This window comes from Pleurodeles waltl, chromosome 3_1, assembly GCF_031143425.1.
Source record: "Pleurodeles waltl isolate 20211129_DDA chromosome 3_1, aPleWal1.hap1.20221129, whole genome shotgun sequence".
Lineage (NCBI taxonomy): Eukaryota > Metazoa > Chordata > Amphibia > Caudata > Salamandridae > Pleurodeles > Pleurodeles waltl.
The window spans coordinates 957,860,193-957,874,896 of record NC_090440.1 but is presented as its reverse complement, the minus strand read 5'-3'; the positions used below and the strand labels follow the sequence as shown (position 1 = coordinate 957,874,896).

The window sequence follows — 14,704 nt, the reverse complement described above, 5'->3', positions numbered from 1 at the left end:
ATTTATGCAGTACACAAACAGCAACATGGTAAAACACAACACAATAAAAAACCCAAACCAAATTAGACAAATAGAGAACATTTTATTACATTATTTGACACCGAAACCATGAAAATCCAATTAGTAGAACCAGAGTTCTGAATTTTTAAAGTTTAAAGTTCAAAATAGCAAGTCCTCAGTGTTAGAAAATGGCCACCTGTGCACCGTTAGCACCACAACCAAGGGTACAGGAGTTGGGGGAGACCTCTTGGGGGTGCAAGACCCACTCAGGCTGGGTCTAGGTGCAGGTTTAAGATGGTGGGAGCCTGGTATGTCCCTGTGGCTCAAAACAGGAGACCAGCTGTACTAGCCCCTGGAGTCACTTCTGGAGTACTGGGTGTAGGTGGTGAGGCAGGGCTCTGCAGCATGGCAGGTCTCTGAAGGTCCCAAGCAGGCTCCAGGTAGCAAAGCAATCCTTTCAGGCAGACCATTAGTCTGGCAGAGTGCACAGCAGGTCACAGCAGCAGGCAATCCTCTGATAGTTCTTCCACAGGCCCAGTAGAGAAATGAGGAGCAGGTCTGAGAGTGCTCTTTTTATGCCCTGGTGCTCTGCTCCTAGAAGCTGGGAGAAGTTTCCAAAAGGATTCTCTGAAGTTCTGGGAATTTCCTGCCTCCCCTTCCCTGGACCCTAACTGGCTGCACTGACAATACAGGGACGTTAAGCTTATTTTATGGTAGCAGAGTCAAGCCTATTCAGTTGCAAGTGGGGTTGTGCTTAACTCTGCCCCCCATTAAGTCAGTTAATGACCTATACAGGATCTGCTTATCATCCTATTGTGTGATTGTCTGGGGTGAATTCACAAAGTCCCAACTATCAATTACACCCAGTCATTTGACCTAATGCAGATTACAGGCACAAAGGGCTGGGGGCAGGAAAATGCCAACTTTTTAAAAGTAGCATTTTCAAACTTGTAATAATAAATTTATTATTAAAGAAGATTTATCATTACAAGTTCATAGGTACCAAACCTGACATATCTACAACCACTGGTTTAGGAATTACAACTTATTAAGTTTATTAAGGAATCTCCAATGCTACCTTTTTGGAGGGGTAGGCTCTCAGTAGCGAGAAAACAAATTTGGGAGTTTTTCATTACTAGGACATGTAAAACTAAAATGTACATGCCCTACCTTTTAATTACACAGCACCCTGCCCTATGGGCTACGTAGGGCCTACCTTAGGGGTGACATATGTAATAAAAGGGTAGTTTAAGGCTGAGCAAGGGGTTTTAAATGCTAAGTCGACATGGCAGTGGGACACTACCGTCAGGCTGCAATGGCAGGCTTGGGACAAGTTTTAAGGTACCACTTGAGTGGGTGGTACAAAAAGTGCTGCAGACCCACTAGTAGCATTTAATTTACAGGCCCTGGGTATTTGTATACCACTCTACAAGGGACTTACATGTACATTAAATATGCCAATCAGTTATATACCAATCAAACCATGTTTAGGGGAGTGAGCACATGCACTTTAGCACTGTTTAGCAGTGGTAAAGTGTACAGAGTCCTAAGGCCAAGAGAGAAAACAAACCCGACAAAATGGAGTCAAGCAGGCAAAACGTTTGGGGGTAGACCACCCTATGGCTGACAGGTCTAACATGTGTCCCCCCCAGCTGAAAGTGGGAGGAACTACTCAACCTCCTAGGAGTTCTCATCACTAAGGCGGAAGAACCTGGATAGACCATCAGCATTGTCTTGGTCTGACCCAGATCTATGTTCCACAGTGAAATCCATTCCCTGTAGGGAGCTGGACCACCTCAACAATTTTGGATTCTCACCTCTCATTTGCATTAGCCACCTGTGGTGCCTGTGGTTGATCTGAATATTGAAATGAGTCCCAAACAGGTATGGCCTGAGCTTCTTCAGTGCCCAGGCCACTGCAAAGGCTTCTCTCTCAATAGAACTCTACCTCTGTTCCCTGGGAAGCAGCCTCCTAGAGATGACGGCTACAGGTTGTTCTAGGCCCTCATCATTAAGCTGTGAAAGTACTGCCCCCAATCCATGCTCTGAAGCATCTGACTGGGCTATAAATTATTTTGTAAAGTCAGGGGCCTTGAGCACAGGTGCTGTGCACAGGGCCTGCTTTAGGGAGTGAAAGGCTTTCTGGCAGTCCTCTGTCCAGATCATCTTTCTAGGCTGCCTCATTGAAGTCAGCTTAGTCAAGGGGGCAACAATGGTGCCATATCCCTTGACACACGTCCTGTAATAACCTGTGAGACCCAAGAAGGCCCTCAGCTCTGTCTGAGTTTTTGGGGGCTCCCAAGCCCGAATGGTCTCTACATTAGCCTGGAGGGGCTGCACCTTACCCCTGCCCACCAGGTGTCCTAAGTACACCACTGACCCCTGCCCTATCTGGCATTTACTGGTCTTGGTAGTCAGGCCTGCATCCTGCAGGGCCTGAAGCACTTTCTGGAGGTGGAAGAGGTGGTCCTCCAGCTGCTAATAAAGACAGCTACATCATCTAAGTAGGCCGCACTGAAGGCCTCCATACCAGACAGTACTTGGTTTACCAGCCCCTGGAAGGTGACAGGGACATTCTTTAATCCAAAGAGCAGCACTTTAAATTGATAGAGACCCTCTGGGGTGGAGAAGGCTAACATCTCCCTAGCCCTTTCATTTATGCAACCTGCCTGCAGTCTTAAGATAAATCGAAAGTGCTCAGGAACTTGGCAGCCCCTAACCTATCAATGAGCTCATCAGCTCTTGGTATGGGGTAAACCTCAGTCTTGGTGACTGAGGTGAGACCCTGTAATCCACGCAGAACCTGAGTTCTGGGGCGATGCCCGGTGGGGCAGTTTTTGGTACCAGCACCACAGGGCTGGACCAGGGGCTACTGGAGGGCTCAATCACCCCCAACTCCAACATCTTGAAGAATTCTTAAGGGGTGCCTGGGGGTCTTGAGGTCACCAGGTAGGTGCATTCCCTTTTCTCTCAACTATCTCATAGGGCCCAGTCCAACTGTCTTTGAGGGCCCTGGGCTCCACTGGCTCCATCACCCACACATTCTGTCCAGGCTGGAATTCCACAGAGGTAGCCTTCTGGTCGTACCACTGCTTCATCACCTGCTGGCTTGCCTCCAAGTTCTCAGAAGCCTTCTTCCAGAACTTGACCATCTGGTTCCTGAGAGTTAGCATGTAGCTAGGTTTCTTGGGTGCTTGCTCCCAATTCACCTTAACCAGACTGAAAGGTCCCCTTAAAGGGCGACCATACAGACTTTCAAAGGGGCTGAATCCAGCCTCCTTCTGTGGTACCTCCCTGTAAGCAAAGAGCAGGCAGGGCACAAGGACATCCCACTTCTGCCTCGGGGGGTCAGGCAGGCCCCAAATCATGCCCTTCAGGGTCTTGATGAACCTCTGAACAAGCCTATTAGATTGTGGAGGATAGGGTGTGGAGAACTTATAGGTAATGCCACACTTCTTCCACATAGATTACAAATGAGCTGACTTAAAGCTGGTGCCCCTGTCAGACACCACTTCTTTGGGGAAACCTACTCTGGTGAAAATCCCATTAGGGGACTAGCTACTGCAGGTGCAGTTGCAGTTCTCAGAGGTATGGCCTCTGGATATGTTGTAGCATAGTTCACCAAGACCAGGATAAACCTGTTGCCAAAGGTTGTATTGGGGTCCAGATGCCCAATTATGTTGATGCCCACCCTTTTAAAGGGGGTGCCAATGACAGGTAAGGGTTGCAGGGGATCTTTCGGCTTCTTTTCTGAGTTCCCACTGGCCTGACAGGTCACACAAGTCCTGCAGAATGCATCTGAGGACACCTTCATCCTGGGCCAGTAAAACTGGGGGACAAGCCTGGCAAAGGTCTTGTCCTGCCCAAGATGCCCTGCCAGGGGAATATCATGGGTTACCTTTAATAGAAAAGCCCTGTAGCATTGGGGAACAACTTGGGCTCTTGTTGCTTCATGCAAAGGTGCTTTGGGTTCACTGTACAGGAAGTTATTCCCCCAATAAATGTAGTGATCTCCAGAGGTTTCACCAGCTGCCTGGGCTTCAGCTTGACACCTCATGCCCTCCAGGGTTGGGCACTCTTTCTGAGCTTGACAGAACTTCTCCCTGGTGGGTCCCACTTCTGCTTGTCATACAGCAAGCTCGGGCAGGTCCCCAAGGGAGACATTGGGTTCTGGGGTGGCCTCCTCTGGCACCCCATCCACCTCCTCTGAGAGACAACCAGAGGCTAGTTTCCCACTCCTCTGCCCTTCCCTCTTCTGGCAGTTGTCTGTACCATTTTTGCAGGCCTCAGACTCTTTTGACTCTTTTCATAGGCAGTCATGAACCTGGTGGTCACATAGACTCACTCAGGCTACCCTAACAGTCCCAGGTGGGACCTGAGCTCCACTACCTTCCAGGCTGTGTGCTCCAGGTCATTTTCTGGTAGACAGTCTATAGGCACATAGTCGCGCTTCCAGTTGTCTGTGACTACAATCTGGTGGAATGTATTGGGAATGACTTTCTCTGGGGACACCATATGACACATTACAGTAGTTATGCTGACTCCTGTGTCCCTCTGAGCCTCCACTCTCTGCCCATTAATGGTGACCCACTGCCTATACTTTGCAGTATTTGAACGCATGTGGGCTTTGTGCACCATCTCCTCATCACCCAGGGACACTAGGTTAAGCTCACTGACTTCCCCCCTACTGACTGGGGCCATCTCCTCCCCAAGCACTAAACTTGCCAACCCTGGGGGGTTTACTTCCAGTGGGAGGCTGAGCCCTCTTGGGACACTTGGGGTCACCCTTGTAGTTTTTATACTCATAAGACTCATAGAACTTGGGCGTTAGATTTGTTTTTACCTGAGAAGCCTTTCTTGTGATGGCCATTTTGGGATGGGGACACTTTCCATTGAGAACTATTTTGGGGGTCTTGAGAGGTCTCCTTTTTATCTTCCCCCTCTTTCATCTAGGGGGATCCCTGATCACCCTTTTGGGAGTCCCCTCCAGATGCCTTTTTTGACACTTTGGTGCTGGCCTAGAGGTCCGCCTCCTCAGCATGTTTCTTGGGGTCAGACAGCTTGCTGTCTACCAGGTGTTGGTGCAGCTCTGTAAAACAACTATGGAGCATGCGCTCCCTCAGAATCAGGTTGCACAGCCCATTGAAATCATCTACCTTGCTGCCTCTCACCCAGACCTTCAGTGCCTTGCTAGCATAATCCAGAAAGTACACCCAAGTCTGGCTGGGAAGCTTGTGGCTGTCCCTGAACCTCTGTCTGTACTTTTCAGGGGTCAACCCAAACTTAGAAAGAATGGCCTTCATGGGGTATACCTAGTCTGGTCCTCTATGTCTAGAGTCAGGTGTGTGTCCCTCCCCACTGGAGGCATATATTTCCACAAGCAACCCTCCCAGCGCTCCTCTGGAACCTTCTCGGCCCTCATGGATACCTCATAGAATGAAAGCCACTAATCAATATAATCCACCACCCCTTAACTGGGCACCAGGTCTTTGGGAATGTAGACCCTTACCTTTCAGTAGACACTGCTGGTTCACTCCACCATTGCTGCTGGACTCTGCTTGCTTGGCTTTGATGGCCATCTCCTTCAGGCTCAGGTCATGAGCCAGCATGATCTTTTTCTCCTCCACCCTTAGTCTGGCCAGTTCCAGCTGGTCCTCTTCCTCATTCAGTCCCATTTCCCCTTCTGGATCATCTTCCTCTGTTGCTGTTTACTATAACTGCTCAATTTCTATAGTTTTGTACGAGTAAATTCAGAACCTAACTATAACGTCCCTGTAACCTTTATTTTTTTCAGTGAATTTCTATGTTTTTTAACGTAAAGTAATTTTAATTATTATATGTTATTCCAATCCCTGCTGCGCATGGTTGGCCACAGGGCCTGTGTTTGTCAGTGGATCTGTGAGTGGGTGCGTGAGTGTCTGAGTGGGTCTGAAAGTGGGTGTGTGAGTCTGTGAGTGGGTCTGAGTGGGTGAATGAGTGTCTGAGTGGGTTTGTGAGTAGGCGCCTGAGTCTGCGTGCATGTATGAGTGAATGAATCCGTGTATGATTAAGTCTGTGGTTTTTCTTTCAAAGTTTTTCATCTTGCAAATAATTTGTGAAAATTTACATATTTTGGCAAAGACTATACATGGTAATGAAAAATTATTTTAAACCTATAATTTGCCCTTAAAGCACACCTATATCACACCTCTGGGGTCATATATATACATATATGTATATGTACACACATTTACAAGCCAGGCATATATATAAAGGTATGCATTTACAAGGCTGCACAAAAACCAGGGCAGGCCAGATATAAAAGTGAGACTAAAGGCCTCAGTCCTACTTTCATGTTTGGCCTGTCCCGGATTTTACTTTTCAAAATCTGGTCTCAATATCCTGCAGGAAGGTCACCATACCTTTTTTAGTGGGACTGGAAGGGGTACACTGTTTGCTGCTTGTGCTCTTCTCTCTAATGTATGTAATGTTACCAGCTGTTAATATGACATTTTAAGGTAGCAGATATTCCCATGCTGAAAGGCTCACTTTCAAGCAGGAAGATACACTGGAAGAAATGCACAGAGGAAGTGCTTAATTTGTAAATAAAAACATGCAGCTGCCCAAAGCCCTGCTCTTAAACATGCGGCTGCTGCAATTAAATGTGCGAACACGGAATACTGAGGCAGTGTAATCCTGAAGCCATCTCAGGCCTCTTCAACCCATTTACAGACGCTCCCTGCCCATTCAGCTCACTCTTGCAGCTTTCTGTTTTCTCCCATTGTGATGCTTTTTTGTTTTTCTCTTCCTCCGACTTTTCCATATGTGTCTTTTGCTCGCAGTAAATGCTTGAGGCAGAGCAATAAGTGGCAGCACTTTAAAATAAGTGCAGGTGCCCAGCACCGGAAACACAAGCACAAATTATGCCCAGCACAGAGAGAGAAAGGAAGGGTGGAGGGAAGGCAAGTGTCGAGAGCAGTGGGCCTTATTGCACTCAGACATGTATTTTGGCTTGAAGGGAAAGCGAGTCTTTGTGCTCTTCGTGTTTCTGCCCCCTCAACCAGGGCAACTCAAAGCCAACACGGCCATGTTGAAAAAACACAAAGGTCCTCTGTGACAATGGTACTGAGCAAACATATAAATGGCATTCCTTTCATCTATTCACCGCATGACAGGTGTACTGAAGAAAACAAAGGGGGCAGTAGGACAGTGGCAACACATGCTACATTTACTTCCGAAGGAGATGTACTAGTAAATTTTAATGAACATCTTGTTAGAACTCGGGAGAAGAAGTATATGCATCCGCGCACAAAATACAGCATCTACCGCATTTCTATAACTGACCAATGCACACAAGTCTATTCGGCAGAGAATTACATGGTAACTTTAGAAGGCTGGGCTTAGGGATAGACTAAACCAGCAATCGGTTTGGAGATGATCACTTCTAGGTTAGGTGTTCACTTCCTTGCGGTTGACATTGACAATGAGAGTTTTTAAACACTTCAACTATATAGCTCCGCCTGCTGTTTAGTTCGGAACCCAGCTACCTGTCCCTCCACTTTGTTGTTTTACTTCCCTTTCTGTTTCCCCTGCTCTTTTGGACTAAAGACTGGCAGGGTTTAGTCTCTGTGTGTTTGTGGTTCTCCCTGGTAACTCTTTGCTACTTGGCGCTCTCGAGGTTCCTCCAGTGTCCACGTGGTGCGAGGGCTCATCAGTTCTACCTCCACCCTAAAGTTCAGTAAGCCATGAAAGCTGATTCTCGTATAAGATACATAACTCGCAAGTACAAGTTCTTGCATTGGTTTCACATTATGCTCATACTGTGCTAATCAAGATTTCAGAGCCTTGTATATGATGATGTTGCATTTGAACCTGCCCAGGCTAATGCATGTACCCTGTGTCCCTTTCCTTCCCCTTTCTCCCCTCATGTCTCATTTAGGTGTTTATCTTTATTAGAACGTCTTTTGGGAGGGAGAGGGAGTGAGAGGACTGGGTGCTGTAAAGGACCTGTGTCCTGTGGCCAGGCTTTACACCACCAACACACAAATACCCTTGATTTGATTGTCATGTGGAAGCAAAGGGCTGGATTTTGATCTTGGCAATGTTACCTCCAAGCCTCGTTGTTGGCAGACCCAAAAAGACTGTCAAGTCAATGGTGTTTCACCCGCAATATTTCAATGTTACAGCTCCGCAAGCAGATTGACTGGCGATGGATTTCTGAGAGAGGGAGATGGTGGTGGGACCCAAAGGACTTTGTACAATGGCAGGGCCAATAGTACAGAGGTAAGTGACACACACAGACTGTCCCTTAGTCATATGTGCACCCCTGCACTACACACTACACACCACATTCACTCATAACCCATTGCCATTCCAACACAACACAACATATACATGCAGAAAACAGACATTGACATACATCCATGCCACAACATACACTCACAATTGACACTGCACCCACACACATAACCTCTTTCCCCACCAATTTGCCAACTCAGAAGTGGAGGTCGGACTGTCACTTTTTTTGGTGGTAAGCCACATCCAAATCTGCACGGCGGAAAGGGTGGCTGGGGTCCTGTTGATATCCACTTTTCCTGCTCCAGCCGTCAATGTGGGGGGTGTTTCTTGGTGGAGAAGGCAGTTTGAATGCGGGCTTTTGTCTATGGGACAACCAACATCTAAATACAGAGTCCCGACCGTTGCAGCAGCGGACTGGTTTTCAGTCAAAAAGTCAACGGCAGGACCGTTACCGCCAAGATCTAAATCAGGCCCCAAATTTTGATTTCTGCATGATTCCCTATCACAGGTATGGCAGGCCTAGATGTTTTTCTAGAAATTGTGTAAATACGTTAACAGATGACAATTGGTGCTTATTCTGTAACTTAATATGAAAAAAGGGATTTATATTTGTAAACTTGATAGTAGAACTCTTTAATTCCAGATGGATTTGTAATACCTACCTGGCAAAGAACAAGCAGACAAATAAATATATTTACATATTCAAGTAAGGAGGGAGTGATTTTGTTTAAAATCACCCTTTTATTTCTTTAAGAATTTAAGAAGATTTACTTGATATTTCTAGATATTATATCTCCTCAAACCACAAGTCCCAACTTTCTAAGAATGCTGTTGATTTACCGTATACAGTGTTGTTCAGCTTCAGGCATAGAGAGCTGTTGCAGCAATCCATGGTGCAGGAGTTCTTCATGGTACCATTCACCATACACATATTCTTTCCCAGAATGCACTGGCTGGAGCATTTGGCTTCATAATGATGTGCGTCGTGGCGAAAGAGCTGTTGTCATATATATGCAGCATAAGGCAAAAATGGATGTTATAACATAAGTCAGCAGGCCAGCTAGATTACAATCTTAAGAACAGAGAACAAAGCATTTTCAAAGAAGCGAGCTGCAGTCCAGTGACCCTGCAGTACTTTACACCACCCATGCTAACACACACAGGCATCTATGAACATTAGCAGCCATCAGCAATTCCGGTTTCGGACACCCCTAGCATAGCTCTTTAATCAAGTAAAGAATCCAGTGCAAACCGAGAAAGAAGATCAGCAGTAGAAGGGCATGGTGGGCCCGGGATATAGAGGCATGTATGACAGGTCATCGACCACCTAAGTATCATGCTACATATATGTAGTATCTAAAGTAGCAAACACATATATATAATTTTAGTATGTTCTACCATAATATCGTCTACATTTATATCGTATGACATAATAAAAATGTTTGTACGTAATACAATATGTATGTAAAAAATATATTGGTAACATACAATGCACATACTAAAAATAAAAATTTACACTTTCCTTGACCCTAACCCCCAATTCAGGCCCTACCTCTGTAAACCAACCCTGGCGGTACCCTTAAACATGAACGCAGCCCCAAATCCCAAATCCTAAATCCTAAATCCTAACTCTAGTTTAACACCAACCCTGAAAACCGTCCTTCACCATGAAAGTACTGAGGATTTTCCTAATGTAAGTGGAAAGTGGTGTCATTGAGGTGAAGAGCCCTCTTTAAACGACTGATGATTTTTTCAAAGCACCGTGAAAATGTGAGCTCTTTTCTAGACTTTACCCCAAACCTTTTTATTCTGTGGGATGCTTTGCAGGGTTCATGCTTTTTCCGCGTGTGTGCGTTCTTGAAGGATCATTTTGCTCTCGTAACAGTTCATTTTTATGCAACGGCATCTAATTTGCCAATCAGTCACCCAGAGTGTGTCAGAGACAAGCCCCGATGGCTAGATGCTCCGTATGGATCGTCAGAAAGCCACAGAAACATTCTCTTGGGGGTTCTCGAAATAAGATGCTTATGGAAAGGTGTAAATATATCTGTAAGAGCAATGTCGGGTTATGACTGCTTACCCGATTCACAAATCTCCCAAGTGCACACCTGAACTGCTGCAAGCTTCTGATTATATGTAAACAGTTGTATGGCGTTCACAACCATTATGGCAAAGGTCTGTTTTCCTATGACCCCTAGTGTGCAGCCGGTGCACCGTGTAGAAAATAACATATGCAGAGTCAGTAAAGGGGTTCATTTGTTAGGAACACGCGTTACTGTGGATGGGGCCATTAATTACACTTCTTTAGTGAAACGTGTATCCTTCCCACAAACTGCCTATAAAAATGTAGAACACTGTCACTTCCGATGGGAACATCGTCCAACAAATAACAAGGGCCAGTTCACCAAACCTGTTGTGGTCAGAGGCGGAAGCTGAAGCTGCAAAATGTATTTCTAGGTCAGGTTTCCACAATACTGATTTGTAGAGCAAGTATTTGTCTAATTATCAGTCTTAATAGTAAACTTTCTGTTGGCGAAACGATGCCTATTGTCTACATTTTCTACAGTTATAAGCTTAAGAGTAACTGTAAATTAGCACTTATAAGCAAGAAATGCGCCAAACAAGGACATCTGGTCCCACTGGACTGGGAACAATTTAAAAGTTCAGGCTGACTGTGATGGAGCATGGGCCGGCTAGAGGAAACCAGCTGGGCCTGATGAACCAAAGTACTTTAAATCCTGGTTGCAGCTCATTGCATCGGCTCTGAACCATGCAGCAGAGGTGATGCGTCAGTTCTGCTCCATGCAGTAGCAGCAGTGATGCATTTGCTGTGAGATGCAGTGAGTTTGCGGTGCAAATTCCCAATGTGTCAACATTGAGAGTCTATCCCCCGAACTTGCAGTGTGAAGGCCATTGTCAGGGTTTCGTTATGCAGTTGAGGTGATGTGTTGATTCTGAAGAGCACAGAGGCTGCGATGCAGTTTCAGCGTCACCATCGATGCTGTCGTTGATTGAGATGCAAGGACCTTGAGACTAGAAAACCATCATAGTGTTAATTCGGAAGGTGATGCGCTGGTCCCAAGATGTGAGGTGCAGGGGCGATGCGAGTCTGGTTGCACTGGTTCTGAACCATGCAGTGCTGGTGATGCTCTGTTTGGTTCCTCACAACAACCACAATGTGTTGATTCTGCCCCCGCAGCAGAGGTTGTGTTGTTTCACTGGCACAAGTACCTTAGGCCCACGTCCAAGGATCCAGGACTAAGGTACCACCACTTGGTAGGGCAGACTGACAGATGGCAGAGTCCAGGTGCAGGAGCACAGTGGTTGGAAGTCTTTTAAGTCCCTGAGACTTCGGATCAGGAAGCCAGCCAGCTTTCCCTTGGAGTCACTCTGGGTTCTGGGTTGAAGAGATGCAGGTCTAGTCCCTCTCACTCCCAGGCAAGAGGGAAGCAGGCAACAGGTAAGCACAGCAAAGCAGAAGTTTATCAAAACAGCAGTCTAGCAGAGTTTCAGGCCTTCAGCAGCACAGCAGTCCTTTTTCCTGGCTGAGTAGCAACAGGTCCAGAAGTGTACTGAAGGGGTCGTGTCTGAGGTCCATTTCTTATACCCAGTGGTGGCTTTGATGTGGAAGAGACTTCAAAGACATGCCTTTGCAGTGCCCAGATGTCCTACCCTTCCTGCTCTGGCTCCAGACTCACTACAGGGGGGGCTGATATGCAGTCCTTTGTGTGCGGACAGGACACGGCCTTTCAGGTTAAGTGACGCTGTGCCCTGCTCTTCCATCCCATCCTGCCCAGGATGGCCCATCAAGACACAGATGGTCCATCAAGTCACATCTACGCTCCCTTTGTGCGTGGCTGTCTAGGGGGAATAGACAAAGCCCAGCTGCCTTAGGCATGCAGAGTCAGGTAGCAGCACCAAATGGCGAAGGCAAGATAACTTTGATTTTCTAAGTTTCAGAATGCAATTTACAATTGAACTTCACAATAATTTGGTGTTTTAAATTGAGATTCCAGAGACACGAAACTCTAAAAGTCTTTTTCTTCCAGATTGTGAATTACACATATAAAATGCAATAAGGTAATCCCAATGTCAGCCTATGGGACACATAGGTCTTGCAGTAGTGATAACGTATTTAGGAGTTTTTCACCACCAGGACATGTAAAACTGAAAGATACACGTCCAACCTTTTAAATACATTGCACCCTGCTCTTGGGACTGTCTAGGGCCTTTTTAGGGGGACTTATATGTAGCAAAAAGGAAGGTTTGGGCCCAGCAAAATGTTTACTTTGCCAAGTTGATATGGCAGTTTAAAACTGCACACAGAAGGCTCTGCAGTGGCAGGCCAGAGACATGTTTAAAGGACTACTTAACTGGGTGGCACAATCAGTGCTGCAGGTCCACTAGTAGCATTTAATGTCATGCCCTGGGTACATGTAGGGCACTCTACAATGGACTCATAAGTAAAATAAAAATGCCAATTGTGGATCAGCCAATGTTACCACATTTTAGGGAAAGAGCTCAAGCACTTTAGCACTGGTCAGCAGTGGTAAAGTGTGCATAATCTTAACCCGTTCTGTGCCTTGGACGAGGTGACCTCGTCCAAGGCTACAGTTCCCGTGTGCCTTGGACGAGGTCACCTCGTCCAAGGCACACGGGAACTTGGGGGAGCGCTAGCGCGCCCCCCCGTGCACACCCCTCCCCCCAAAGCAGGGATGGAAGGGGAAAACCTTCCCCTTCCACCCCCGACCCCCCCCACCCCCCATGTGACTTCAGCGCGCGAGCGCGCGCTGATTTGTCACAGGGGCCTCCCCCATCGCGATTGAAAGAGAAATGCAAAGCATTTCTCTTTCAATCACGTGGGGGAGGCCCGGAGGGGCTTCAAAGGGAAGGAAATGTATTTCCTTCCCTTTGAAGTCTCTCCCAGGGTTTCAAAAGCCGGATTGCTTGCAATCCGGCTTTTGAAACCCCACTAGACACCAGGGATTTTTTTTTTTTCATAAAGTGACAAAAGGGAGCGACCCCTTGGGCAAGGGTCGCTCCCAGGGGGGGGCATTTTTCGTGAAGGCCTTTTCTGCCCCCCCTGGGGGGGCAGAAACCTCTAGGCACCAGGGATCATTTTTTTTTTTGTTTTATTATATTTTTTTTTAGGTGGGGAGTGACCCCTTAGGCAAGGGTCGCTCCCCTAGGGGGCAAATTATATTTAGGCCATTTCTGCCCCCCTTGGGGGCAGATTGGCCTATTTTGATGAGGCCAATCTGCCCCCAAGGGGGGCAGAAACCACTAGACACCAGGGAGTTTTTTTTCTTTGCGTGAATTTCAATATTTATGGCCATTTCTGCCTATTATTAGGCCGATCTGCCCCCAGGGGGGGCAGAAACCTCTAGGCGGCAGGGCATTTTTTTGTGTTTTTTTTTGTGTTTGTTTGTTTTTTTAGAGGTGGGGAGCGACCCATTAGGCAAGGGTCGCTCCCCTGGGGGGAAAATTGTATTTAGACCATGTCACCGATTTTAGGTCAATCTGCCCCCAAGGGGGCAGAAACCACTAGGCACCGGGGATTTGTTTTTTGGCGCCAATGTCACGCAGGGGGAGCGACTACGTAGGCAAGGGTCGCTCCAGGGAGTGGTGGGGGTTGGGGGGGCAAATTTATTTTAGGCCATTTCTGCCCCCCCAGGGGGCAGGTCGGCCTATTATTATGCCGATCTGCCCCCGGGGGGGCAGAAACCTCTAGGCGCCAGGGCCATTTTTTTTTTTGTGTTTTTTTTTTGTTTGTTTTTTAAGAGATGGGGAGCGACCCATCAGGCAAGGGTCGCTCCCCTGGGGGGCAAATTGTATTTAGACCATGTCTGCCCCGGGCAGATTGGCCGATTTTAGGTCAATCTGTCGCCAAGGGGGCAGAAACCACTAGGCACCGGGGATTTGTTTTTTGGCGCCAATGTCACGCAGGTGGAGCGACCCCGTAGGCAAGGGTCGCTCCCAGGGTGGTGGGGTTTGGGGGGGCAAATTTATTTTAGGCCATTTCTACCCCCCTGGGGCAGATCGGCCTATTATTATGCCGATCTGCCCCCGGGGGGGCAGAAACCTCTAGGCGCCAGGGCCATTTTTTTTTGTGTGTTTTTTTTTTTTTTGTTTTTTTAGAGATGGGGAGCGACCCATCAGGCAAGGGTCGCTGCCCTGGGGGGCAAATTGTATTTAGACCATTTCTGCCCCTCTGGGGGGCAGATTGGCTGATTTTAGGTTAATCTGCCCCCAAGGGGGCAGAAACCATTAGGCACCGGGGATTTGTTTTTTGGCGCCAATGTCACGCAGGGGGAGCGACCCCGTAGGCAAGGGTCGCTCCCGGGGGGGGGGGGGTTGGTGGGGCAAATTTATTTTAGGCCATTTCTGCCCCCAGGGGGCGCAGAAACCTCTATGCGCTAGGGCAAAT

At 47.3% G+C, this 14,704-nt stretch overlaps 1 protein-coding gene across 1 annotated transcript in view; it reads right to left on the bottom strand.

Annotated features, from left to right (window-relative positions):
- The window catches only part of LOC138284807 (uncharacterized), a 353,976-nt gene that overhangs the window by 27,046 nt on the left and 312,226 nt on the right, over positions 1-14,704 (bottom strand). The window contains exon 6 of the mRNA XM_069223976.1: positions 9,118-9,274. Within this exon, the coding sequence (XP_069080077.1) occupies positions 9,118-9,274 (157 nt within the window). The remainder of the gene's footprint in view (positions 1-9,117; positions 9,275-14,704) is intronic.